At 49.5% G+C, this 27,435-nt stretch overlaps 1 protein-coding gene across 1 annotated transcript in view; it reads left to right on the top strand.

Moving 5' to 3' along the window:
- Nucleotides 1-27,435, top strand: part of LOC102840059 — a 31,245-nt gene that overhangs the window by 1,813 nt on the left and 1,997 nt on the right. Inside the window, exons 2-9 of the mRNA XM_006861042.1 lie at nt 3,313-3,600; nt 3,667-3,762; nt 4,237-4,421; nt 4,524-4,652; nt 4,917-4,999; nt 5,107-5,273; nt 10,457-10,578; nt 21,123-21,196. Coding sequence (XP_006861104.1) covers nt 3,313-3,600; nt 3,667-3,762; nt 4,237-4,421; nt 4,524-4,652; nt 4,917-4,999; nt 5,107-5,273; nt 10,457-10,578; nt 21,123-21,196 — 1,144 coding nt within the window. The remainder of the gene's footprint in view (nt 1-3,312; nt 3,601-3,666; nt 3,763-4,236; nt 4,422-4,523; nt 4,653-4,916; nt 5,000-5,106; nt 5,274-10,456; nt 10,579-21,122; nt 21,197-27,435) is intronic.

The raw sequence follows: 27,435 nt of genomic DNA, 5'->3' as shown, positions 1-27,435 counted from the left end.
TCCAAGGAGCACTCTCGCTGCGCTTCTTCCAACACAGATCTCTTTGTTCTTTTTGGCCGTCATTGGTACTTGCAATATGTCCAACACCTTAACTCAAAAGCATCAATTCTATGGTCTTCCTTATTCCTTGTCCAACTTTCACATGCATTTGAGGGTATGAGAGTCAGGCACACTTTAATCCCCAAACTGACAACCTTGCTCTTCAACACTTTTAAAAAAAAAGTCTTGTGCAGGAGATTTGCCCAATGCAATACATCGTTTGATATCTTGACTGCTGCTTCCATGAGTGTTGATGGCTGATCCAAGAAGAATGAAGTCTATGGGAACGTCAGTCCGGTTTCCATTTATATGGATGTTGTTTATTGGTCCAGTGTGAGGAGTCTTGTTGTCGTTACATTGAGGTGCAACCCATACCAAAGGCTGTAGTCTTTGTTCTTCATCAATAAGTATTTTAAGTCTTCACTTTCAGCAAGCAAGGTTGTATCATCTTTATATAGCAGGCTGTTAATGAGTCTTCTAATCCTGATGCCATGTTTTTCGTGATACTGAAATTTGTGGGGGGGTGTTCTTGATACTGAGGTGCAATCTATACTGACGAGTATAGTCTTTGATCTTCATCATAAGCAAGGTTGTGTCGTCTGCATAAAAGAATGTTTAGCAACTGGGGAAAACCTTGATGTTGTCTATTTCAAGCTCTCTCCTGCAGTACAACGCTGTCAGTGAAAAGGTAGTACTGATAGCGTCAAGGAAGACCAGTTCATCAGCTAATCAGATTTACGCAGCAGCCACTGAAGTATTGTAAGACGTGGCATTAGAAAACCAGAAGGGAAGAGTACACTCAGAATTTCTCCAGCTCAAAAAACGGAAGAAAAAAATTCGAGCTTTAAGTTGAAACGTTGTTAATGTGCCATGGGGTCGGTTCCCACTCATAGCGACCCTACACAGGGTTTCCGAGGCTGTAAATCTTTATGGGAGCAGAAAGCCCCATCTTTCTCCCACGGAACCGCTGGTAGTTTCGAACCGCTGACCTTGCAGCAAGCAGCCCGATTTGTAACCACTACGCTACCAGAGCTCCTTGTTGAAACGTTAGAAGAATCAAAGCAAAATACTGAACGGCACGAGGAGCATCAGAAGCTGATCGAAGGACGATACTATGTCACTGCGCCAAAAAGAACTGAAAGGCGTCCAACCATTTCAGGAGGCTACATACGTGATCAGAACCAGAGGTGCTAGAGGGAGAAATCCAGGCTGCACTGAAGGCATTGTGAAAATCAAGGCTCCAGGAATGGACAGAATACCAACAGGTGTTTCACCAAATGAATGCATTGCTCTAAGTGCTCACTCAAATTTGCCAGGAAGTTAGGGAGACAACTACCTGGCCAACGGACTAGAAGAGATCCGTATTTGTGCCCATTCCAAACAGAGCTGGAAATTATCAAACAACGTCATTTACATCACATGCAAGTAAAATTTTGCTTGAAGATAATTCAAAAATGGCTGCAGCCGCACATCAACAAGGAGCTGCCGCAAATCCAAACCAGATTCAGAAGATGGCATGAAACGCAGTCTTATTGCTGATGTCAGGTGGGGCTTGGCTGAAAGCAAAAATCACCAGAAAGATGTGTGGATCATAAAGACATATGGATAACTTTTTTTTTTTTTTTTTTAAAGGGGGAATTTTCCGATCAGTTCATTGCATGGTTGAAATTCAGGAAAAGTATGTGTCAGGGTTATATCATTTCACCAAACTTAACCTGTGTACTGAGCAGATAATCCCAGAAGCTGGACTATTTGAAGAACGTGGCATCAGGATTAGAGGGAAACTCAAGTATATGCCACAGCCTTACTTTCCAAAAGCAAAGAGGACCTGAAGCACTTAACTCCAGCTTTCAATGTGCATTCTACTTAAACATAAATTTTAAAACCTCACATAAAGATTGAAGTTGTCAAAGACTTCATTTTGCACGGCTCTGTAATCAAAGTATCACATTGGGCAAATCTGCACAAGTCCTCTTTAAGACCCAAGATGTCACTTTGAGGACTAAGGTGCTCCTGACCCAAGCCCTGGTGTCCTCAATGGCCTCAGATGCATGTGAAAGCTGGACGATGAGCAAGGAAGACGAGAAGAATCGACGCCTTTGAATTGTGCTGGCAAAGAATACTGAGAGTGCCATGAGCCGCCAGAACAGACAAATGGGTGTCGGGAGAGGTGCAGTCACAGTGCTCCTTAGAGCCGGCCTGGCGAGCACATGGCTCAGGTGCTTCGGACATGTTCTCAGGAGGGGCCTGTTCTTAGCAAAAGACCTCGTGCTTGGTAAAGTGAAGGAAGTTCCCCCCACATGATGACTTGGCATTGTCATGTTTCAGGCCAATGATGCTGTCGCTGACGATTGTGTGGGAGCCGGCAGTGTGGCCTGTGTTGTGCACAGTGACGCTGTGAGTCACAATCAGCAGCAAACACGGTAGCTCTTTGGACATAGCACCTCTAGAGGGACTAGTTCCTGGGAGACGTGCTTGATAAAGTGGCGGGTCAGCGAAAAAGAGGAAGACCCTCAGAAAGAAGGATTGGCACAATGGCTGCAATCTTGTTGTACAAAGTATGGTCACTATGAGTCTGACCAACTCGACAGCACCTAACAAGTTGTCTATGGAATATTTAGGATCATGGATGTGTGGTTCTGTGTTTTCAGCACCTAACAAGTTGTCTATGGAATGAATATTTAGGATCATGTATGTATGGTTCTGTGTTTTCAGCACCTAATAAGTTGTCCATGGAATATTTAGGATCATGGATGTGTAGTTCTGTGTTTTCAGCACCTAACAAGTTGTCCATGGAATGAATATTTAGGATCATGTATGTATGGTTCTGTGTTTTCAGCACCTAATAAGTTGTCCATGGAATATTTAGGATCATGGATGTGTAGTTCTGTGTTTTCAGCACCTAACAAGTTGTCCATGGAATGAATATTTAGGATCATGTATGTATGGTTCTGTGTTTTCAGCACCTAACAAGTTGTCCATGGAATATTTAGGATCATGTATGTGTGGTTCTGTGTTTTCAGCTGGGTAATTGCTTTATGGCACACGAAGATGCACCATGAGGCTTTGGGACCTGGCTCCACTCCTGGGGTCGGGCCCTGTCCAGGCAGCACCTGGTAGAGGGGCGTTTTAGAGCAGCGGGTCATCCAGGATGGCCTCAGCCATTTCTCTTGCCCCTCTGCCCACAGTCCACCCAGGACTGAGCACCGAGACATTGGAAGGTGGGTGCCCATCCTCCCAAGAACTCAGTACTCTTGTCACTTCCCTCCCCAGAGCTGCGCGCTGCCTTTGACATCATCTGTGACAACGTGGGGAAGGACTGGAAGCGGCTGGCGCGCCACCTTCAGCTCTCTGACGCCAAGATTGAAGCCATCGTAGAGCGGCATCCCCGCCACCTGACAGAGCAGGTGAGGGAAGTGCTGAGGACCTGGAAGGCGGCCCGCAGGGAACACGCCACAGTGGCCCAGCTGGTGGTGGCCCTTAGGGCCTGCTGCCTGAACCTGGTGGCTGACCTCCTGGAGGAGGGGCAGGCAGGACACCTCCAGAACGGGGACTTGGACAGTCCCACCCCGGGGATGTCCCCCCAGGAGACCTGACACTGAGCATGACAGACGCGTTCCCTCACAGAGCTGCAGACGAGCGGGGGTCTGCAACCCTCTTGGCGTGACTGTGCCCACCCCGGGGAGGCAAGTCTTCCAGCAGGAGAGACAGCCCTGGTGTCCAGTAAGCACTCCGAGACACCAGCCCTGAGCCCTCACAGACCTCCAGACTGGCACACGCCAACAGCACTTCTCTACAGTGATGTCTCCCAGGATCCTCTTGAGTCAGTACCAAAATCACATTTTACCTGGTAACAGAATTGACCAGGGAGCTGGAGCCCATAATTTAAAGAAATCCTCTTTCACCCTGGGACCACCGACAGGAGTACAAGCGCTTAAACCCCTGCACCACCAGGCCACATCTGTCACATGCGGGATCAGGCAGGCGCTCAAGTGCTCCCACGGGTACTAAGATGGGCGCCGCTCTGGCTAGGGACATACCCACTGTTTTTGAGATGACCAAACAGCCATGTCTTTGCACTTTCTGTAGTTCCCACGTTTTCTGTAATAAATCTATTCTTCTCAGGCCTCCTGGGTTAGAAATGCTCTCAGCTGCGTATAGGGGGCCCCCTCTGGACGCCGTGTGGGATTCACCCAGCTGTGGCGACTTGCATCCTGGACACTAAAATGAGCAGCGCGTCTGAGCCCCAGCTGGACCTACAGGCTGTCCTCTGCCCTGAGGGTGGGGGACAGGTGCCGAGCAAGTCTCCACAGGTGACAGACAGCCACTGCGGGGCAGGGACTGCTGGGTTTAGCACATGTGACTTCCGGCAGCTACAGTTTGTGGGCCAGGGTCCATTATGTTTACGATGAAATAGAAGGTGATCATTCTAGAAAACAGCTACTTGAACTCCGTCGGCTGGAGCCCTGTTTGTCTCTCCTAAGGAGGGGGACGAGCCCCACAGTGGGCCTGGCCTGGAAGCTGAGCTTGACCAGAGCCCGTGTTTTTTCCACCTGGCCAGCCCCAAGCTGCAGCCCCTTTCCCTGAACAGTCCCCCTTCTACACAGCCCCAGGTGGGGGTAGCTGTTCCTGACAGGCCCCCTCCACCTGCTTTGTCCCCACCTGCCTCTTCCCTGGGATGCCCCAGCCCAGCCCCACTCCCCCCACCCCAGTGAAACCCTGGACTTGGCAGGTCCCCAGGCTCTGTGGGTCCCTGTACTGCCCAGGCCTCTCGTTGCCTCTCTTAACCAGTTCCTGCTTACTGTTTTCACTTCCTCCCTCCTGGTTTTCCCCTGCCTCTGGCTGCTCCGTCTGGTCCCCTTCACCACAATCTGTAGACCGGTGCCAGCCACCTCTGGAGCCCCCAGGCCTGGAGCAGGGGCGGCAGCCAAAAGCAGATTCCTGACAATGGGGCCTGCCCGTACACTTGAGGGGTCACAAGTCAGAAGAGGTGTTGGCTTGGCTGAAAACACCGTGTCCCTTCCTCCGCAGGGACCCTGGGGTGACTCCACCTCTTGCTTTTGGCAGCATTCAGAACCTGCCTGCCTCTCAGTCCTCGGCCCCTTTCAGCTTCCGGTCAGCAGCACCCCAACCACCAGAGTTTGGCAAAGGTGCCGACGAGGAACAGGGGAAGTGGGTGCCCAGCGGTGTCTCCGCAGCCCCTGCGCCATCCTCCCAATTGTTACTACCACAACGTCTGTCCATCTCAGAGTCCTCCCCTTTTTCTCTAGCCCTCCACTTGACCAAGCATGATGTCATTCTCCAGGGACTGGTCCCTCCTGATCACATGTCCAAAGGATATGACATGGAGTCTCACCGTCCTGGCCTCTAAGGAGCACTCTGGCTGCACTTCTTCCAGCATAGATTTGTTGGTTCTTTTGGCAGTCCATGGCACTTTGAATATTCTCCGCCAACACTATAACTCAAAAAGCATCAGTTCTTCTATGGTCTTCCTTATTCACTGTGCAGCTTTCACAAGCATATGAGGTGATTGAAAATACCATGGCTTGGGTCAGGCGCACCTTAGTCCTTAAACTGATGTCGTCTTTAACACTTTCAAAAAGTCTTTTGTAGCAGAGTTGCCTGTTGTGACATGTCATTTATTCATGACTGCTGATGCTGTGGTTAAGTGCTGTCGAGTCGATTCCGACTCATAGTGACCCTGTACGGGGTTTCCGAGGCTGTAAATTTTTATGGGAGCAGAAAGCCTCCTCTTTCTCCTGCAGAACAGCTGGTAGTTTCAAACTGCTGACCTTGAGGTTAGCAGCCTGATTCGTAACCACTACGCTACCAGAGCTGCTGTAGGTCCAAGCAAAATGAAGTCTTTGACAAATGCAATCTTTTCCCCCGTTTCTCATGATGTTATTTATTGGTCCATTTGTGAGAATTTGGACTTTTCTTTACATTAAGGTGTAACCCATACCGTAAGGCTGCGGTCTTTGTTCTTCATTAATAAGCACTTCGAATCCTCTTCGCTTCAGTAAGGTTGTGCCATCTGCATATCACAGGTTAATGAGTCTTCCTCCAATCCTGGTATAGGTTTTTCTTCATATAATCCAGGTAATGTGAGAGAGAGAGATGAATTGCCACTGGATGACACCAGTGGTGTGCGTGGAGAGGTGGACAGTGGGGCCAGGGGCGGTGAACCTACACACCCCACACACGGTCTGTTTCAAAATCTCTCAGAATCTCAGAAGTCAGTTCAAACTTGAGATTCTGAGTCAGGTCAGGGTGGAGCTGCTGATAGCGCTCTGCCTCAGGCAGAATCCGCCTTTAATCACCAAGTGCTAAACAGGATTAATTGTCCTGGCTTTGATCTCCATGGGCAGGGACCCTCTAACTCACTGAAAAGCCAGTTTCACAGCCACCACGGGGTGGTCCAGGCTGGAGCCCCGAGGGACAAGGGACAGGAAGAGGGAGGACAGAAGGGTGTGTTTCCAGTGAGAACCCCACCCTGGGGCAGAGGGGAGCTGCTAAGCATAGCTTGCTGCTGGGAGGAGACCAATGTAAGGTAAGTGGGAGCCTGGTAGTGGTTTTCATCTTCACTTTGTTTGGCTGTGGTAGGGTAGTGCTTACAAATCGGGGTGCGAACCGCAAGGTCAGCAGCGAAACTACCAGCTGTCCCGCGGGAGAAAGATGAGGCTTTCTGCTCCCGTAAAGATGGACAGCCTTGGAAACCCTGTACTGGGTCGCTATGAGTCGGAACCGACTCCACGCACATAGCTACTACTACTATTTGTTGTCTGTAAGTGAATCTGAAAGCTGCTTTGTCTTGTTTGTAAAACAGTGATTCACAAGGGTCCTTCGGCTGCCCTCGGAAAGCAGGCAACTGGGAGGTGAGGCTGCACTTTCTCTGTCCCCAAGCACGCCTACAGGTCCCAGGACCAGGGACACATGATAGACAGGACCCACGCCTGTGTCTCATGAGCACTTCCTATATACTAGTAGTGAAACCACCTTCCCAGGATGCCTCTGTTCCCCTGCCAACGCATCTCATGAGCAGCTCAAAGTCTGTCAGTGGAGAATGACATCGCTGGGAGTCTTGGTGTGGCACTGCAGAGTAAGCATTGGATCGCAAGGTCAGAGGTTCAAATCCACCAGCCGTTCCTCGTAAACCCTATACAAGGTGGCTGTGTCGGAACCAGCTCAAAGGCACGTAACAACAACAACAGTAGGAAAAAAGGCTTGGTTATCTACTTTAAAAAAAATCAGCTGCTGAAAACCCTATGGATTGCACCAGTCCAGTCTGTAATCCACCATGGCACTGGGCAGTCTGGACGGTTCGGGCAGCTTCCTGTCCTCCTCAGTTCTCCTTGGAAGGACTTCCTGTGCCTGCTCCTGCCTCACCGCAAGCCATCTCCCAGCATCACAGGGGTGACCCCAAAAGTGAAGATCAGGCTTTCCGGTGCTCCCAAACTACGCCACTGAGACCACAGGCAGCACCGGACATAAACCCATTGGTGGAGCACGAAGAGCTGACCTTACGGTCCCCACAGCCTTTTATTCTGGAAAAATCGGACCCTTCTCACCGAGAGTCCCCTGGGGGGACTCATGTGGCTCTTCTGAAGGAGAATGTTTGGGTACGTAAGCAGGAGCTTGGATCCTGCCTTCCACCCGTTCATCCACCGTTCACACACCATACACTGCCCTCTGCACCAGAACACTGCAGGCAGCGAGTCAGACAAAGGCTCCGGGATCAGCCAGAGCTGGTTCCACATCCTGTCTCCGTGCTAATGCCTTACTGTTGCGGGTGAGAGGGAAAGAGTCAGCCGCCACACAGCTCCCGTGTACCCACAGCAACGCCCTGACAGGCCTTTCTTCCACTGCACACTCAGTTCTGAATCCCCTGAGTGCAGCTGGCCCCAAAGCCTGCTCAGAAACCCTCAGCCTCCTTTACCTCCACCCACTAGTCAACCTATTTCATTCTTCTCTGACCCCACAAGTGGCCCTGGTCTGCACTTGCTAGGTAAACTGAGGCAGGTGGGTGGAAACCTTCTCGCCTGGTCTTGACACCTGTATGCCTTCTTGGGCCTCCCCTGCCCTTCCTGCGCCACCTCTCCTGCGTGGCTGTACTGCTGCCTGTCTGTTAAAACAGCAACAATCCCTTCCACAGTGCTGTCTCCTGCTCTCGCCCTGTCCCGGGCCACTGTCCACGCTGGGACCACATGTAACTTCCTAAACACAAAACCTGTCCTGCCTCAATCCTGCCGTTAAATGCCTCTCTTTTTTACTTCAGCTCACAGATACTGCCCCCGAAGCCCGGTGATCCAAGGGCCAGTTTCGCAATGTATTTGGTCTTTTATTCACTTCATTTTTTTCTTTAACGCTACTCTCTTTTTTCACTTAATTTTAAATAAAGAACACTTTCTGTCTTGCTCACAGATGGAAAAGCGGTCCTTGGCAGAGACTGGGGCTGCCCCCCCCCCCCAGTACCCAGTACCTGCTCCCCCTGCTTCTTCCTTTACATGAAATCTCTGAGCACGTGGCTTAGCTGAGCGCATGACTGCTCGGAATGAACGCTCCATTTCCCAACCTCCCTGTGGTCATGTTCTAACTTCTGTCACGTGGAACTGTCAGGAAGTGTCCTTAAAGGAAGAGGGATGTGCCCTTCTCATTCCCTTCCTTCTTCCCTCTGACTGGAATACAGCCTTGATAGCCAGAGCGCACGCAGCCATATTCGACCATGAGGAGACAAAGCAAGACAGAAGGAACCCAGTTCCCTGATGACAACGGAGCCCCCATTCCAACCCCAGACAGCCTCTCTGAGGATTGCATTGGTGTGATGTCGGACACTTGCAGTGACGTAACTGAATGCAAGGGGAAAGTGATCCTATGAAGTCCAAACTAATTTTAACAGGCTGTCAGAAGAGACCAATCCCTGGAGAAGGATATCATGTTTAGTAAAGTGGAAAGTCCAAGAAAAAAGAGGAAGACCCTCAGCAAAATGGATTGGCACAGTGCCTGCTTCAATGGGCTCAAGCATGGCAACGACTGTGAGGTTGGCCCAGGACCAGGCAGTGTTTCATTCTGTTGGTGCATGAAGACACTGAGTCGGAACCGACTCGATTCCTAGCAACTGGATTGTGCCACCATTCAAGACTGAACCTACCTGAGAGCTATTTTCTGTTACAGAAAGTCAACAAGAGAGAGAGATTGGTCACGATTAGCACCAGAGCGAATCTTCTAGTTTCTAATCCCGAGAGTCGACAAGTGTAGTGTCTGTGACTGTGTGACTCACACACCCCACCAGCTGCGGAGTTCAGCCCAAACTTCAGGTGGAGCCTGTGTTCCTTAGCATCAGAACGGGTGCCCTCCCCCAAAGTCCCCCCCCCACTCAGTGACAAGGTCCACTCCTGGGAAGGGGGTCCACTCCCAGGATAAGAGTCGTACTTACTTGCTGTGTGACCTTGGACAAATTTACCTCCTGCGTCTTATTTTCCTCATCTGTTAAATGGGTTGATGCTCCAATGATCTCTTGTCATTGTTATCAGTTGCTGTTGAGTCTGCCTTCTGACTCATGCCCCCCACCCCATGCACAGTACAGGAAATGCTGGTCAGCCCTGTTGTTGTTGTTGTTGTTGTTGTGAAGTGCCATCGAGTTGGTTCCAACCCATAGCGACCCTGTATAGGGTTTCCTAGGAGCAGCTGGTGAGCTTGCCCAGCCCTGTACCATCCCCATAATCTGTTTATTACACATTGGACCATTGTCATCACAGTATTTTCACTGGCTGGTTTTCCAGAGCTGATCACCAGGCCTTTCTTCTTAGTCTGTCTAAATCTGGAAGCTCTGCTGAAACACATTCAGTGTCCTAGAAACTCCCAATCCTCCACTGATGGGTGGGGCATGAGATGCACTGGCCGGGAATCGAACCTTAAATCCCACTTCGAAAGCGAGAATTCTTCCGTGGGACTACCAATGCCCCTACTCTGGTTTTGAAGATGTGGAGACTGAGGCCCAGAAAGAGGGGGAGAAGCAATAGCTAACATCTGCCACATATTTGCTAGGGGCTTCCACACAGTGTGTCTCCTGCTCACTCCCATTTTACAGAGAAGATTGAGGTTCCGAGCTGCCGTCAGTTACAAAACCCATGGGTGGTAAAGCAAAAGCCAGGGGTGAGGGTGAAGGACAGAGGGACCCACACACCCTGTGTTGGCCGCAGGCCAGCTCTGAGAATCAGAAACCAGACTCAGAGGGGACTGTGGGTACAGCCCCTGGAACAGCCTAGTCTCAGTCAGGCACTACCACCCCAGGCAGGATGGCTGTGTGGGCGGGTTCCCACCCTGTGCCAGAAGGTGATTAACCAACACCTTGGGACGGGGAGCAGGTAGAACAAGGATAGTCTCCTCCATCAGGTGTGACTCCTCTCTCTTCGCCCAGCTCTCGCCTCCTGCCTTCCAAGCCCCACAAGCAGTGACTCCCTTCAGGATCTCAGTCTGGCTCTGCCCAGCCCTCAGCACCACCCTTCAAGCACCCGGGTGCCCACACCTGAAGCCAGCCATGTGAGGTCTCCATGCCAACTGTACACTGACACCTGCTCAAACCCCTGCTCTGGTCACCTGTCTCCCTGTCCCTAGGCACAGTATGTGCTTTTTTATAAATGTGTATTGTGATTTAAGTTTGTGTGTGTGTGTGTCAAAACACCAAACCCACTGCCAATGACTCAAGTCTGACTCAGCAATCCTGAAGGACAGTAGAACCGCTCCTGAGACTATCAGTCCTCAGCAGAAAGCCTCAGCTTTCTCCCACAGAGCAGCCGATGGATGAGAACAACCAACCTTGCAGTTATCAGTCCACTGAACCCACAGTGCCGGCAGGACTCCCTGGACACACAGACACACAGAGTTGAGCCCTGGTGAGAGGCTGTAAGATAAACTCTGGACTTGTAACTGAAAGGTTACCCATTCAGAACCATCAGCCACTCCCAGAAACACTATACAGGGTCACTACGAATAGGAACCGACTCGACAGCACACAGCAGCAACAAATACATATGGAAGATGGTAGGAGAATTGATGCATTTGAGTTCTGGTGTTTGGAGGACAATATTGAAAGTGCCGTGGACTGCCAGAAGAACAAACCAACCTGTGTTGGAAAACGTACAACCAGAATGCTTCTTAGAAGCCAGGATGGCCAGACTTCATCTCTCATAGTTTGGACATATTAGGAGAGACCAGTCCCTAGAGAAGGATATCATGTTTGGTAAAGTGGAGGGTGGGAGAAAAAGCGGAAGAAGACCCTTTGGCACAGTGACAGCTGTAATGGGCTGAAACAACAACAAATGTGAGGTTGGCACAGGACCGGACAATGTTTCATTCAGTTGTGCATAAAGCCACTATGAGTCAGAACTGACTCAAAGGCATGTAACAATAACATATGCATATGAAACGTATATCTATGCATATACGTTTCTGTTAAGTGCCCAGAAATAAATATATGCACATATGTTGTTAAGTCGGTTCCAACTCGATGACACCCAACAACAGCAACATATATATATATATATATATATTTACATATATATATATATATTTCTTTGTGGAAGCAGAAAGCCTCATCTTTCTCTTGCGCAGCAGCTGACGGCTCAAATCATGGACCTTGTGGTCCATAGTCCAGCACTTATCATCTGGAGCCATCATGCTCCCCATATAGATGTGTCTTGTTGTGAAGTGCCGTTGAGTCGGTTCTGACTCACAGTGACCCTGTTGTAGGGTTTCCAAGGAGCAGCTGGTGGGTTTGAATCAGCAGCCTTGCAGTTCAAGTTGACCTTGTGGTCCAGTGTTCCCCATATATGTATATACCACACACACCCCGACACACACACACACACACACACACACACTACACAGGAGCCCTGGTGACACTATGGTTAAGGCACTCTGCTGCTAATGAAAAGATTGCAGGTTCGAACCACCAACCGCTCCTGGGAAGGAACATGAGGCTGTCTGCTCCTGCCTTGGAAACCGTGTAGAGCATGGTTCTACTCGGTCCTGTCGGCACACTGAGTCATGTGCTAAACATGAGCCATTTCAACCTTTTGCACATAACCATGCAGTGCCATGAATGACCTTCACTGTGTGGTGCAACCATCATCGCTGTTCCAAACTTTGTTACTCACCCTTAACAGAAACCCGGCACCCTTTAAGCAATCCCTTCCCATGGACTTCCTCCCACACACCCCTGGGAACCACCAATAACCTCGGGTCTCTCTGCAATGCCTTTTTCTAGGTAGCTCATCAAGATGACTTCATACAGCGTGTTTCCTTGTCTGTCTAACAGACTTCACTCGGCACATTACAGCTGAATAACACTCCATTGTTTGGCTGTCCCACCTTTCTGATGGGCGCTTGGGGCACCCGTGAGCCTTTCTGCCCCTGAACCTATGACCCCCACACCAGAGCTGCCCTCTTCGCCCATGTTTCTTACTAGGGTGAGAGAAAGTGTTTTGAGTCTGCTCAACATGATGTCAAGCCTACTGTTGCCCACTTGTTGGCCCCGATCCCTGTGGGCTTGTTTCTCCATGTGCCCAGTGTCATTTCATTGAGTTTCTACCACATCTTCCACAGTCCCGAGGTTCTTCCGTGAGAAATGCTTCCTTTGAGTTGCCTATACGCTTGTACCTTTAAGGTGCTGTACCTCTGCAAGTATAAACTATTCAGAAATGTCATTAAAATAATTAGCAATGGAAGCTATCTCACTCGAAGGGCTGCCACGAGGATGAAGAGAAGTAACCATATAAAGTGCCGAGACTGGCAACCCCCACCGAGGGACTAGTCATTAATTCACAGCTGTAATCAAGATCCTGCCCCCTACACCCTCCAATACAACTCACCCAGTGAAGCCCAAGGCCCCTGCTCTAGAGACCTGTAACAGCCGGATGTTGTTGTGAAGTGCCAGCAAGTCAATTCCGACCCATAGCGACCCCGTAGAGGGTTTTCTGAGGAGCGGCCGGTGAGCTTGAACTGCCAACCTTGTGATTCAAACTGACTTTGCAGTCCAGAACATAACACCTTGATAATGTACTATTCAATCCACCCTTCCATTCATTCATGTACCCATCCACCCATCCATCTACACATTCACCTACCTACCTGTCTGTCTATCCATCTACCCACTCATCCACCTCTCCATCCACTATCTATCTACACATCCATTCATTCATGTACCCTTCCATCCATCCATCCATCTACCCATCCATTCACATACTCATCTACATATGCATCTATCCATACACCTACCCATTCATCCATTCTTCATCTACACATCCATTCATTCATGTACCCATCCACCCATCCATCCACTCAACCAACGAGGCAGCAGTGTACTCATTAATCTTCTCATCTACCCGCTCATCCATTCCCCATAATTCATCCATCTATCTATCCACCCAGTCATGTATCCATACATTTACTCAGCCATCCATCCATCCATCCATCCACCCATATACCCATACATTAGTCTATGCACACACCTACCCACCCATTCACTCAACTATCAGCCCTCCATACATCCACTCACCCACCCATCCATCCACCCACTCATCCATGCTTCCATTCATCCAGGCACCTAGCCATCCACCCGCCCACCCGTCCATCCCCCATACACCCATCTGCTCATCCATTATTTTCTGCATGCTCCTGATTTGGCATGTCCTGCTCCCAGAGAGCAGGAGATAAGGACAAACAAGACGTGTCAGTCCTTCCCCTTGTGACTATTACTGCTGTGTGTGGGGAGAGATGCCATCAGAAAATATTTCCTGTCCAGCATAGGAACTTTGATAGGTCAAGTCCAGCACGTAGGGACTTCACAGAACAAGTGAAGACAGTTCTGACTCAGGCTCAAAGAGAAGAAGGATCTCACATGAGACTGGAAGACGGTGGAACAGGCAGAGGCAAGTTGGGAGAGGGGCATTCTGCACATAGGGAGGATGTAGCGGAGGGAGGTGCAAGAGTGTGGCTGGAGCATGGGGTTTGAGGGTGAGAGAGGTGGGGTGGCTGGAGAGGTAATGAGGAACCTCACTGATCACTGAAGGAATTTGAACTTTGTCCCAAGAGCAGGCTTCCAAGGGCTTGAAGCCAGGGAGGGGCATGATAAAAGCTCTAGCCTTAGGAAGATAGCATTGACTGGAAGGGGACAAGGGTTTGGAGGGGACGAGTGTGACCGGTAATGCTGTAAGGTTAGCAGCTGAACGTGCTCACCATTGACAACCACCCAGGGACTCCAGAGGAGCCTTGGTGTGGCTCTGTGGGCTAATGCACTGGACAGCAAAGCCGTTTCAACTGCCAGGTCGGCGGTTCAAGCTCACCAGCTGCTCCTCGGAAACCCTATACAGGGTTGCTATGGGTCAAAACCGACTTGACAGCACTTCACAACAACACCAAGGACTCCAGAAAGAGCGCTGTTGCTGGTGGTGTTAAGAGACATAGAGTCGGGCTCCTACTCACAGTGAGCCTGCAGTGACCCTGTGATGAGGTTTCCCAGGAATTTGAACTGCTGACCTTGCAGTTAGCATTTCAGTGCTTATCCTGAGTGAGTGCCCCACCAGGACTCCATATGTTGCTTAGTGCACTCCATATGTTGCTTAGTGCAGTTGAGTCGGTTCCAATGCACAGTGAACCTGTATAGGGTTTTCCGAGGAGCAAATGGTGAGTTCAAACCAACTTTACAGCTCAGCGCATTAACCCTCAGTGCCACACCAGGAATATATATACATATGCATATAACATATATGTGTTGTTGTCCAGTCGATTCTGACTCATAGCAAGCCAGCATAGGATTTCTGAGGAGTGACTAGTGAGTTTGAACCACCAACCTTGTAGTTCAAGCTGACTTTGCAATCCTGCGCTTATCTATCTATATATGTGTAGTTTGAAACTACCAGACATTCTGCGGGAGAAAGATGAGGCTGTGTATTTATGGGAGCAGAAAGCTTTCTGCTTCTGTAAAGATTTGCAGTCCTGGAAACCCTATCCAGGTTCCCTATGAGTCAAAACTGACTCCATGGCATACCACCACCACCGTATGCATTGTTGCTGTTGTATAGAATCGGTTTGGACTCATAATGACCCTGTATAGGGTTTCCGAGGAGTCATTGGTGGGTTTAAACTGTAGACCTTGTGGATGGCAGTCCAATGCTGATCCTACAGTGCCACGCCAGGAGTCCATGTATATGTGTGTATATATACACTACATATAAGGAGCTCTGGTAGCGTAGTGGTTATGAATCAGACTGCTAACCTCAAGGTCGGCAGTTCAAAACTACCAGCTCTTCCGCAAGAGAAAGATGAGGCTTTCAAAGCTCCCGTAAAGATTTACAGCCTCAGAAACCCTGTACAGGGTCGCTATGAGTCAGAACCAACTCCACGGTACTTAACAATAACAAATACACACATATACATAAGTATAGACACACATGTATACGTATTTATATACTCACACATGTATATGTATATTAAGTGCTATAGAGTTGGGTTCCTACTCACAGTGACCCTGTATAGGGTTTCTGAGGAGCTGCTGGTGGGTTTGAACTTCCGACCTTGCAATGAGCCCAGTGCTGATCTGACAGTGCCAGCCCAGGACCCATGATAAATTTCCTTTCTTTGGAACCCTTTGAGAGTAAGTTGTAGCTCTCCACTGTGCATCCTGAGACTAAATGCTTTGCCCTCCATTACCCCAAGACCAATGTCACCCCTCAGAAAGTTAGCAGGAGGAAGTGACTCCACAGGACACCTGGGAGGCATCCAGGAAAAACTGCACCTGAACATCGGGAGAGATGACCCGGATGGGCCAGGGACAGACGGGGCTTCTGGTCCCTGATAGGGACAACAGAAACAAAGAAGTTGAGAGGTGCTAGACAGGGCTGCACTTACTGGGGTGTCCCACAGTGCTCCCGGAGGGTCCCAGGGCCAGACACCCCTGGTCATCCACCTCCGAGGGACGCCAGGGTCCTGGATTCTGAGGAAGCAAAGCTTGAAGGTCCCCAGCCTAACTCAGTTCAGTAGAGATACTTTGTTTGGTGTGCAATGCAGCCGCATGTAATAATAAACATTCATAACATTCAACTTTTTAAAAAGGAAAGAAGGTTAACAGGTATGTCAGTAGGTCACCTTCTACAACTATTCCAGAAACGTCTCTCCTCATTCTTGGGTTTGGTTTGTTTGTTTGTTTGTAAGAAAGATATATACTTATATTTAATTTATCTAATTTTTGTTTATATATTGCAATACACTCTCATTAGTTTAATGACACATTCAATGATGGAACTATTACAAGCTATGTAAAAATGGTCTGAGAATGTTTTATCCCTAAAGCATTGCTTCACAGGCATTATAAAGAAGAAAATCTAGAGATCTGAATACACATTTGAAAGGTATCAGAATTAATATTACTTTTGCATTGTTACTTGGAATTGCTTACATAATTTGATTCATAACTTTTTTTTAATGTTTTATTATGAATTATGTGAGAGTTTACATGGGAGAACATTAGCTTTACATTCACCCTATCATATATTGTTTCATTGCCATGGTTACAATCCCCTCCATGCATCATCAACCAACCAAAGGGTATACCCTGCAAGCCTGTCCCCTATCCCCCCATCTTCAGCACACAGGCCCTCTCCCTCTCTGGGACTAGAGTCCCCAGCCGCTCCATTCCTCGTTGGTTTTTGTTTGTTTGGGGTTGGGGAGCTGGGGTCAAGGTTCTGGCATTTGGATTTGCCCTCTTTAGTCTCCAAGGGAGATCCAGGAAGCGGAGGGCGGAAAGCAGTCCCCGATGACAACCCAGTTTCTGGATCAGCAGTATGAGGTGAACCCCCTGCAAAGATGCCATGGGGTTCTGTATGAGGGAGGAGGAGAGAGGGTCAGTTCAGCAGCCCAAGGATGATCCCTGTGAGGTGGAGGTCAGCCAGGTCTCCCACCTTCCCACCCACCCTGACCCCGACCATCCCTCCCACCATTCTCTGCTTCCCTTAGAGTCACATAGAACTCACAATCAGCGCGATTGTGGGATTTATGAGGAAAGTAACAGGTGCAAGGGACTCTGGAGGCATTGGGCTGACAATCGCAAAGTTAGTGGTTCAACCCCACCAGCCCCTTTGTGGGAGAAAGATGAGGCAGTCTGCTCCCGTGAAGGTTTACAGCCTCAGAAACCCTGTGAGTCCTAATACACCTGATGCAGTGGGCTGGGTTGTTGTTGTTAAGTACTGTGAAGTCGGTTCCGACTCATAGTGACCCTGCACAGGGTTTCTGAGGCTGTAAATCTTTACGGGAGCAGAAAGCCTCATCTTTCTCCCATGGAACAGCTGGTAGTTTTGAACTGCTGACCTTGGGGTTAGCAGCCTGATTCGTAACCACTATGCTACCAGAGCTCCTCATGGACTGGGTAACCCGTTACAGTTCAGGCATACCGCCCGCTGGCTCTTAGTCTCTCAGCCCCTTGGCCCCTGCCCTGCTCTTTAAAGTGCGGGAGGCACCTCACCCCACCAGTAAGCCTTGGTCTGATGGCATTCGGCTTACCTGCTCCGAGCACAACAGAACAAAGCATTACCCAGTCGTGTGCCAGCCTCACAATTGTTGCTACGCCTGAGCTCACTGTTGCTACCCCTGTACCAGTCCACCTCGGTGGGGGTCTCCCTCTGAAAGAATGAGCCTGACCCCACAATGCTGATGGAGAGGAGAGAGGGCATGGATAGAACCCTAAGAAACCCCAGTGTTTTAGGGGTCACCAAAGATCATGGTGACCCTATAGGATGGGGTAGAGCTACCCCATAGGGCTTCTGGGAGTAAACCTTCACGGAAGCAGACCGTCTCATCTTTCTCCCAGGGAACAGCTAGTGGATTTCAATGGCTGACCAGACACTTAAACCACTGGGGACAAGGATCCCTGGAAGCGAGTCAGGGAGAGTGGCCACCGCTGGGAAGGGAAGAGGGCACTGAGGAAAGAGGGGATGGGGTCAGCAGGTCAAGGGTCTTCAAGTCAGAGGAGTGCTGAGTCATCGTGTCCCTTGGATCCCAGGCTGAGCTGAAGGAGAGTTTTCAACAGTGGGTTTAGGGGGCTGGGGGCGGGAACCCAACTGCACAGCATTGCCCTTTTGTAGGCAAATGGAGAAGGGTCTGTGTTTACAGAAGAATTGGGGAGAGGCTAGACACAGACATACACACGCACACACACACACACACACACACACACGCCCTCGAGGTCCTCAGCCCTTCCCAGGGACCTGCAGACTGATATTCACACTACAGTCCCAATGGTACATACAGAAAACACATGTGAGCTGGGCCTTGACCAGGGCTGCCAAGTTAGGAGAGCGTTCCGCCGCTCCTAAGCATCCGAATCCTGGTCACCTTCTGCCTCTGCCCCATTGTGGGGAAGGGGAGCACCAGGATGGGAAATCTAGTCCTCCACCTACCCCACCTCAGTGTGGAAACCAGACTGGGCATCACGGCACCCGGATATGTCCGAGTGATACTGGGCTTCATAGGGTTTCCAGTGGTTGCTTTTTCAAAACCAGATCACCGACCATTCTTCCAATGTACCTCTGTGTGGGTACATTGTTGGAGCTGACATGTTAACTCTTTGTTAATATTCTCAGAGACTCCTCTCCCACATTACAGATGAGGTCAAGTTCCCTGAGGTTACACCTGCTGGCCTGTCCCCGGGTACCAGGCCACCTCACAGAGTGGGCATCTTTCAACTGACCAGGGACACTTGTTTGCCATTGAATGGGCTCAAATGTCATCAGGAGACCCATGGGCACCATCTCCACCAGGCCTAGGGTCTGCCAAAGAGGACAGGTGAGTCAGGCCAACACTGGACACAGAACCGCAGGCACCATCCCAGGCCAGGTGCCATCCCCAGTCTGGACACTACTGTCCTCTCGGCTCCCAGGTCAACTGCCTTCTGTGTCTCCTGAGAGCCCAGCCACCCTGGAGTGAGGCATTCTTGTTTCTCAGATCCCATTAGAGGGCTCCTGGGTCTTTCTCATAAGGGACTGAGGCTCCATTATTCCCAGGCAGGTTTCTGCTTGGTGGTGGGTGGGCGTCCTCCCTCTCCCACACAGTGGAGCTGAGCTAACGCAGCTGGAGCCATGGGAAAAGGGAAGGCAAGGAGGATGACGTGGCCCCAGTACATCCCCGCAGGAAAGGGGGAGCAGAGAGCAAAGCTGAGCCTCAAAGCTGTGGAACAGGGGGAGAAGGGCCAAGGGATGCTAACTGAGGTTCTGAGAGGGCGGTACCCACCCCCTCCGCCAGCCGACACCTGTCTGGAACCCTGTCCCAGCACTCTTGACATGACTCGCTCTTACTCATTTTTAGTGAGCTTTTTTCCAGGAATGCCCTTCCCACCTCCTCCCCTGGTTCCCGGAGCTTGTCCACCTCAGCCCCTGACCTGGCAGCTGCAGGGACAGGAGTCCTGGGAACAGGAGCCGGCCCTTGTATCTTTCTTGATCTCCCCACCCCTGGCCTCTTCCCCTCCAGGGAAGGTGGACCAGGGTGTTCTAGGCTGGGACAAGTGTAGAGACCAGTTGGGCTGTACAGCTGAGTTTTACTGACTCTCCCCAGGCCTTCTGCAAATGCTGACATCTGTCACGTGAGACTGCTCCCAGGTTGTCAGGAGTGCTTGTCAGCCTCCTGTCCCTGGAATTCAGAATGATGTTGGGAAGCAGCTGAGGGGCAAAGGGACCCTGTTCCACAGTCATGTCAGGATGCAGGCCGGAGGGTTGTTTACACAACTTTCTGCATCATGTTGCCGAAAGGCATTTTGTTCTACTGTAGAAAGCATAACTCTTCTCTTCCTGGAGAGGACACAGATGGTGTCAGGGACCCACTAGGTGTCTGCAGGCTGCTTTCCCTGCTGGGGTCCCACCCTGGCACCTTGGAGCTTACGAGGGTCAAGGCATCCCCTCTCTGGTCTCCCCAGGGCCGTAAAGGCAACACTGCTGTTCCTGCTGGATCCCTAAGGTACCAGAGTCAGGCAGATGGGCAGACTGCAGTCCAGCCTGCTCACAGTCCTGGATGTGGTCACAGGTGAGGGTCCCACCTGCTGGCCCTGACTCCCCGCACCCCGCACCCCCCTAGGCCCTTCTCCCCTTTTATTTTATAATACTTTATTGTGTTTCTGCTATAAGGGCCCTATTTCTGTCAGCAGTACAGGGGTCTGTTTAATTAACTTTACCCTGTTGGGAACAGTCCTAGGGGTCCCATAAAGAAGCCCCACATGCTTTCATTTTGTCTCATGTAAAAAGCCAAGAGGACCCAACAGAGATAAGAAGAAACGCAGGCAGGAGGCCCCTCCATCCAGTTAAGTGTGGAAGTCCATCCGCGTGAACACCTGGCTCCCCAAGGACGATGTGCAGAGCTCAGGCTGTGAGCACCCCTGGAGCCACCCCTCCCATCCCCAGTGCCTCTCCCTTCCAGCTGGAGCCCCTGCAGGTTGGCGTTGGCTGGTGACTTGAACTCTGAGCTCCGGCTTCTTCCATGCACAGCTCAACCGAGACTCTGCCCAGCTCTGCAGCATCTGAGCCTGTCTAGGACTTCTTGGATTCTTCAGACATCTGGATCCAAATTTTTTAACATCTCCATCTACACTGCTTAAGAAAAAGGCTTTTTCTCCCCTTCTTTGCTGGGAATCACAGCCAGTGGGTCCTGAGGACACAGGGCAAGAGTGGACAGTCATACCCTTCTCCATCAGTCCTGTCCATTTCCCCCATCCAGGGACAGGAGGTGCCGCCAGAGGGGGTGCTCCGGGGCCCTGGGCTTCAGAGAAGCAACCTTGGACTGTGAGCTGAATGGGCAGCGGTTTAAGCCCACGAGCCGCTCTGAGGGAGACAGACGTGGCAAGTCTGCTCTCCTAAAGGTTACACTTGCTGCCTTGTTAACTTTGCACTTAGTGGGCTGGTGTTCATCTTACAGCCTTGGAAACCCTATGGGGCAGTTTTCCTCTGTCTTGTAGAGTCACTGACTCAGAATTGACTTGGTGGCAGTGAATTTTTTGTTTTGTTTTGTTTTGAGGGATTGCTCAACCTCAAGTGTTGTGCGATTGGCAGGTTGCAGGGAGCCCTTCAATGGGATTTCGAGAGCAGGGGGTCAAGGCCAAGAGTGCTGGGAAAGAAACGCGTTGGTATGTGGGAAGGATGTTGTTTGTATATTTATTCCATCAGGCCCACCTGGTAGACTATACAAACTCCTGAGCTACTGGAGACATTTTTTCAGGGTTTCCACATGAAATGCTAAGTCTTGGGTTACAAATGGATCTGATGTGAACGGCGAAGAAATCGGCAGACCAGATTCTCTAACAGAAAGATCCAGCCAGTGTCAGAAAGTTCTAGACTCATCTGTTCGCTCTCCCGAGGCTCTGTCTGGTTCTCCCTGGGGCGGAAGCTTGAGCCCTGTTAGGACAAGAGGGAGAAATTGAAGAGTCCAGGGTAACCTCGAGTGCACACTTCAGTTTATTGTTGAAAGTTGCCATCAAGACCCCAGGTTCAACAGAAAACAGCATTGTCTGGCCCTGAACCATTGTCACCATTGGTGGTCTGCTCAAGTCCACAGGTGCGGCTATTGTGTCCTTTGAGTCCAACCTAAGGGGCTCAGACAATACTCTATTATGATCCTTAGCATTTTCCTTGGCTGATTTTCAGAAGTTGACTTCCAGGCCTTTCTTCCTAGTCTCTCTTAATCTGGATGTTCTCGGTGCTCTTGCTAGTATCTGAAATGCCAGTGGCATAGCTTCCAGCATCACCACCACACTCAAGCCGCCACAGTACGACAAACTGACAGAGACTTAGTGGATCCATGAAGGCAGCTCTTATTGCCCATGATATGAGGACAGTTTTCAAAACAGATACAGAATATCTGCTTCTTGGTCTGCTTCCCCACGCAAGTCTGGGTTCTGATGGCTTAGTTTACTGACATATTTGCAGCGCCTGACATTATCGTGTTTGTTGATGGAAGGACTGAAGTACGTAAAAGCCACAGCATCCGGCAGTTGCCACAATACCACTCATGAAACGTGAAAGTGATCAGAAGAACGTGCCACCGAGAGAGGGAGAGAGAGAGAGAAAGGGGGCTTGCTTGGTTGTACTGCTGTTGTCTTTGGAACTGCCAACTAAAGGGGGCTTCAACAACACCCATGTTCAAATCCAACGCACTGCGTCCTAATCGGTTCCCACTCATAGCGACCCCTTAGGACAGGATAGAACTGCACCTTAGGGTTTCCAGACAGCCTCATCTTTCTCCCATGGAGTTTGAACCACCAACCTTGCAGTTAGCTGCCCAACGCTTAACTCATGGCACCCCTAGGGCTCCTTTGAACAACACGGATGTGTTTTTATCTCACTCATCCGGTAAGCAACAGTGATCTCAAGCGTAGCAGAAACCGTGAGGATGGCGCAGGACCGGGCAGTGTTTTGTTCTGCTGTACATAGGATCGCTATGGGTCAGAACCGACTCCACTGCACCTAACAACAACAACAACATCTGCTCTCGTAGTGGTGGTTGGGGGTTGTGCTTCTGAGAGGCTGGAATTTCCTTGGATGCCTTTTGCTCAGAACATCAGCAATCCTGTGTCCCAAATTCCCAACCGATAAGAATTTCTGAGATCCGAGAATAAGGAATTCCTCAACCGTAAATTAATTCTGTATTTTTCACAGTGCAGTGCTTTCATGCTTTTCAACAGTAACGAGTGACGGTAACAGCGGGCAGAGTCAATGGTGGGGAAACAAACGGGGGCAGAGATTTCTGAAGGTGGACCCCAAGAGAAGAACGTAGCCAAAGTCATTGAATCGCACATGCTGACATTGATGAATGGTGTGTGTTCTACTGTGTCTATCTTCACCACAAATTTAAAATTTTATGCTAAAAGTTGGTACCATACAAAAAAATAAATCAGAAAGGCATCATTTATGGTGTTTGTAAACCAACACACTGTGCTGTTACCGCCGTTACAGTTGTTAGCTGCCGATCGTAACTCACGCTAACTCTGTGAGCACACAGTAGACACGCCCCACGGGGGTCACAAGGCTGTGGGCGATCTCTTGGAAGCAGACCGCCAGATCTCTGGGTCAGTTCAAATTGTCAACCTTCTTTTTAGGGGAGTAGGGTTAAAATACATGTTTTATTTGTATGTTTTTATTATTATTATTGTGGTATATAATAATAACAAGACATCTGACATTTCAACAATTGTCACATGGATGGCTTAGTGACATTAGATTGTCAACCTTTGGGCTAATAGTTGAACACTGAACTGTTTTCGCTACCCATCTGCCCCTTTAATATCATGGGTTGTTGCTGTTGATAAGGGCTGTTGAGTCGGGTCCAACTCACAGTGACCTTGAATAGAGTTTCCGAGGCTGTAAATCTTTATGAGAAACAGAAAGTCACATCTTTCTCCCGTGGAGCTGCCGGTGGGCTCAAACCACACACCTGGTGGTTTGCAGTCCAGTATTTTAATAACATGTAAAACTGATTTTTACCTGATACAGACATTTGACAACAGTAAACATTAAAAGATGGAAGCCTTAACATAAGATAAACACCAAATTAAAATCATTAAGATTTTAAAACTAATTTCACAAACATTTAATACTTAAAAGATCTGATAGTCTTGATCTTTATGACAAACATCCAGATGTAGAAAACTTTCTTTCTCTTGGTGCTGATGTTGGCCAAATTTTTAGGAACATCTCCAAAAGCATCTCCAAGCTGCACAACAGGGAGGGAGCAGGTTGGTTTTTTAACGGTTCGACTATCTTACCTGCTTCACACACAAAATTGTAGTCTATGGACAACTGTGCTGCAAAAGATCTCTCGAAAGTGTTCAAAAGCAAAGATGTCACTTTGAGGACTAAGGTGCGCCTGACTCAAGCCATCATAAGTAGGCAAAAGCTGGGCAAGAAGAATCCACACATTTGAATTATGGTGTTGGAGAAGAATATCGCCAGCGGAACAAACAAATCTTTATTGGAAGAAGTACAGCCAGAGTGCTCCTAAGAAGTCAGGATGGAGGACCTTAGTCTCGTGTACTTAGGACATGTTATCAGGAAGGACCTGTCTGTGGAGAAGGATGTCATATTTAGTAGAGGGGTCAGCGAAAAAGAGGAAGATCCCCAGCAAGATGAAATGCCACAGTGTCTGTAACCATGGGTTCAAACCCCGCAATGCAGTATTTCGTTCTGTTTCCCAGGGGGTTGCTATGAGTTGGAACCAACTCAACAACACCTAACAACAGTGGCTCTTTAACTACTGGAAAGCAAATATTATTGGATGGTATTCAAATTACATAGTGTTCTAATCTCTTAGCAAAGCTAACAATACTACACAGTGCTGTTGAAACTGCCAGCTCAAAGACTTCCTTTGCTTATTTCTTGGAACAACACTCAAGAGGATCTGTGTAAAGTATGCAGAGTGTATAAATTCATTCACAGTTACTTTATCTCCAAGAATGACTCACTGCTGGTAGAGGCAGGGCCAATAGTGTGTGCTTAGGATGTGCTACAAGGACCAGCAAGACCGGCTGGTTCTCTCCCACCGCTGCCACCTCAGCTCCTAGAAACGTCCACCTCAACCTTCAGCTCCACGATGTTTGCCGCCCTTGCTTTTGACTGTGGACTTCCTCACCCATTAACATTTGTTCCTCACCCATTAACATTTGTTGGTGGCGTTTACATAGCAAACGACATTGGTCATACTTTACCCCCTACCTGCCCCCCCACCCCGCCTTTTTTTTTTTTTTTCTATTTCTCAAAAGATTTTTCTTGCTCTTTGGAATTTGGTAAAACATAGGTGTCCTGGGAATGAATTCCTGCAGAAAAAGACCATGGGCAGCAAGTCTTCTCTTATGATTTCAAGATGGCATCCACAGCTGCCAGATCCCATGGCCTCGAGACCCAGGGCAGCGCTGTTGGGCTTTCTCCATGCTGCGCTTCTTTATCGGTGAGGAAAATCTCAGGAGGCCCTTCTGTATCTTTAGTTAGAAGAGGGCCCCAGGCCCATCCCTACCTCTTATGGGATCCTAGTGCCCGGTTTATGCCAGTCCTGATTTACACCAGGGGATGAACGGATCACCCCAAGTCAAAAGGAGCCAGTTAGTGATGGGGCAACAGTGGCTCCATGGTATAACTCTCTCCCTTCCATGCGGGAGACTCGGGTTCGATTCCCAGTTAATGCTCTTCAGGTGCAGCCACCAAGCATCTGTCCGAGGCGGCTTGCGTGCTGCCATGATGATGAACAAGTTTCAGTGGAACTTCCAGACTAAGATGGGTGAGGAAGCCAAACCTGGAGAGCTGCTTTCGAATGTCAGCCAGTGGGATCCTATAAGGCTCCTAATGGTTGCATCTGCCAAGTGGTAATAACTAAAACCCAGATGCACTGGCATCATTGCTGATGCCAAGTACAACTGCTCCCTAGCGTTTCTAAGACTGTAAATCTTTACGGGGGCTGACAGGCTTGTCTGTCCCCCATGGAGTGGCTGGTGGGCTTGACCTTACAGTTAGCAACGCAATACCCACTACACTACCAGGGCTTTTGCAAGTGGTAATAGCTATTGCTTTATATATATAGTGCTTCCCAACTGACTTAACCCAATGGAGGTCCAGAGAGGTCAAGCAACTTACCCAAGAGCACACAGTCACGGTAAGACGCAGGAAAGCCAAGATTGAAACCAGGCCTGCTTGGTGTCAGAGTCCACATTTATAACCAGTGAGTGAAAATGTCGTCTTTTCAAAAAAAACAACACACACATACACACATACACAAAAACTTTTGTGAATTGAATGAAGACTTATAGACAAATGAACAGGTTGACATTCAACAAACCAACAAACTATATGAATCACTTCATTCTAATGCTTGCAATACCGTGCATGTAACAGTACGCATCGCACTTCCTCCCGGTGGGTCTCGTCGCCATCTGTCCTTCTTTGCCCCCACCCCTCTGAACTTTGTCCTTGGGTAATTGCTGTCCTTTTGATGTCCAATGGTTGACCATTCTGCAGTATGTGTACCTCACTAGTGTTGTGGTCCCCCTACCTAGCTAGCTATTGCTTAGCTGATCATTGAAGCACAGGGTGAATCCAGTTCCAGACCTGAAAGCTGACCAATCCCATAGTCTCCGGGTTGTACCCTGTTCTATCTGACCAGTAAGTCTGGTTGAAAATACCTTTCAAAGAGGGACTCACGATGGGGCAGGGAGCCAGCTGGAAGGGCTCCAGCAGTTACCTCCACATCACCTCTCACGGGGAGGGGATAGTGGTGTGAGTATAATTATCCCATTTGCCAGATGATGCGATTGAGGCTTAGTACTGAAGACGTACCTTGCCCGAGGCCACAGGAAGGTAACCGTGAGAGCTGAGAGTGTGGTCAACCTCTGCCCGGCTCTCAGCCCTACAATGTTAAGTGCCATCGAGTTGGTTCTGACTCACAGTCATCCTTTATTGGGTTTCCAAGGAGCGGCTGGTGAATTTGGCTGGCCAACCTTGCGGTTTAAAGCAACCTGCGGTCCGGTGTCAGGATGCCGAGAGCAGTCACATCGGGACCTACTACAATAGGTGAAGTGAGGTACAACAAGCTTAGGACTTGGTTTTAAGATGTAATTAAGCAGATGAAAGAGACAAAAGACTTCGTGTCTCTGCAGGATGTCTCTTTAGGCCTGCCATTGTGCTTGGGCGTGGGGAGTTTCAGACAAGATGGTAGAGAGGCAGGTCCATAAGCCCTCAGTGGGTACCAGTGAGCACCTGGCTGGGACCATCACTGACCCAAGGGAGTCCCTGAGTGGGGCCAACTGTGAGCCCACTTGGCTGCTAACTGGAGGGCTGGAGGTGTGAGTCCACACTGAGGCATCTCAGAAGGCCTGGCAACCAATTTCCAAAAACCAGGTCACTGAAAACCCTCAGTTCTATCCTGACACACATGGGGTTGCCATGAGTTGGGTTGATTCTACAGCAAGTGTTTCTTTGGGTGGGGCGGGGAAGCTGGAGACATGTTAGATGTAGACACTGTGGAATCTGTCTGTACTTCAAGGTTATCATCCGTGAAAGGATGTAAGATGCACATGTGTGAGTTTCATCTCAGCTCACCTACAGGTGGTAAAGGAGCCAGGGCTCCTTGATGCATTATGGGAAATCCAAAAAGTTTTCACAGCGATAGTTGATGTGGCCAAATGGATGAGGTCCAGGTGTCACCCCTCTGCAGGGAACAGCCCATGCTGGGGATTGTTATCACCTGGGTTGCACTGGAGACCCACTGATCAAATGCTTGGTGGTGGAGCAGGTTGGAACTCACAGTGAAGCTGTCTAGAACTGCCACATATGGTGTTCAAAGCTGTAAATCTTTATGGGAACCGAAAGCCTCAGCTTTCTACCC

The sequence above is a fragment of the Chrysochloris asiatica genome, unplaced genomic scaffold (assembly GCF_000296735.1).
Source record: "Chrysochloris asiatica unplaced genomic scaffold, ChrAsi1.0 scaffold00040, whole genome shotgun sequence".
Taxonomy (NCBI): domain Eukaryota; kingdom Metazoa; phylum Chordata; class Mammalia; order Afrosoricida; family Chrysochloridae; genus Chrysochloris; species Chrysochloris asiatica.
The sequence above is the reverse complement of the archived record's forward strand: the minus strand, read 5'-3'. Positions and strand labels throughout refer to the sequence as shown.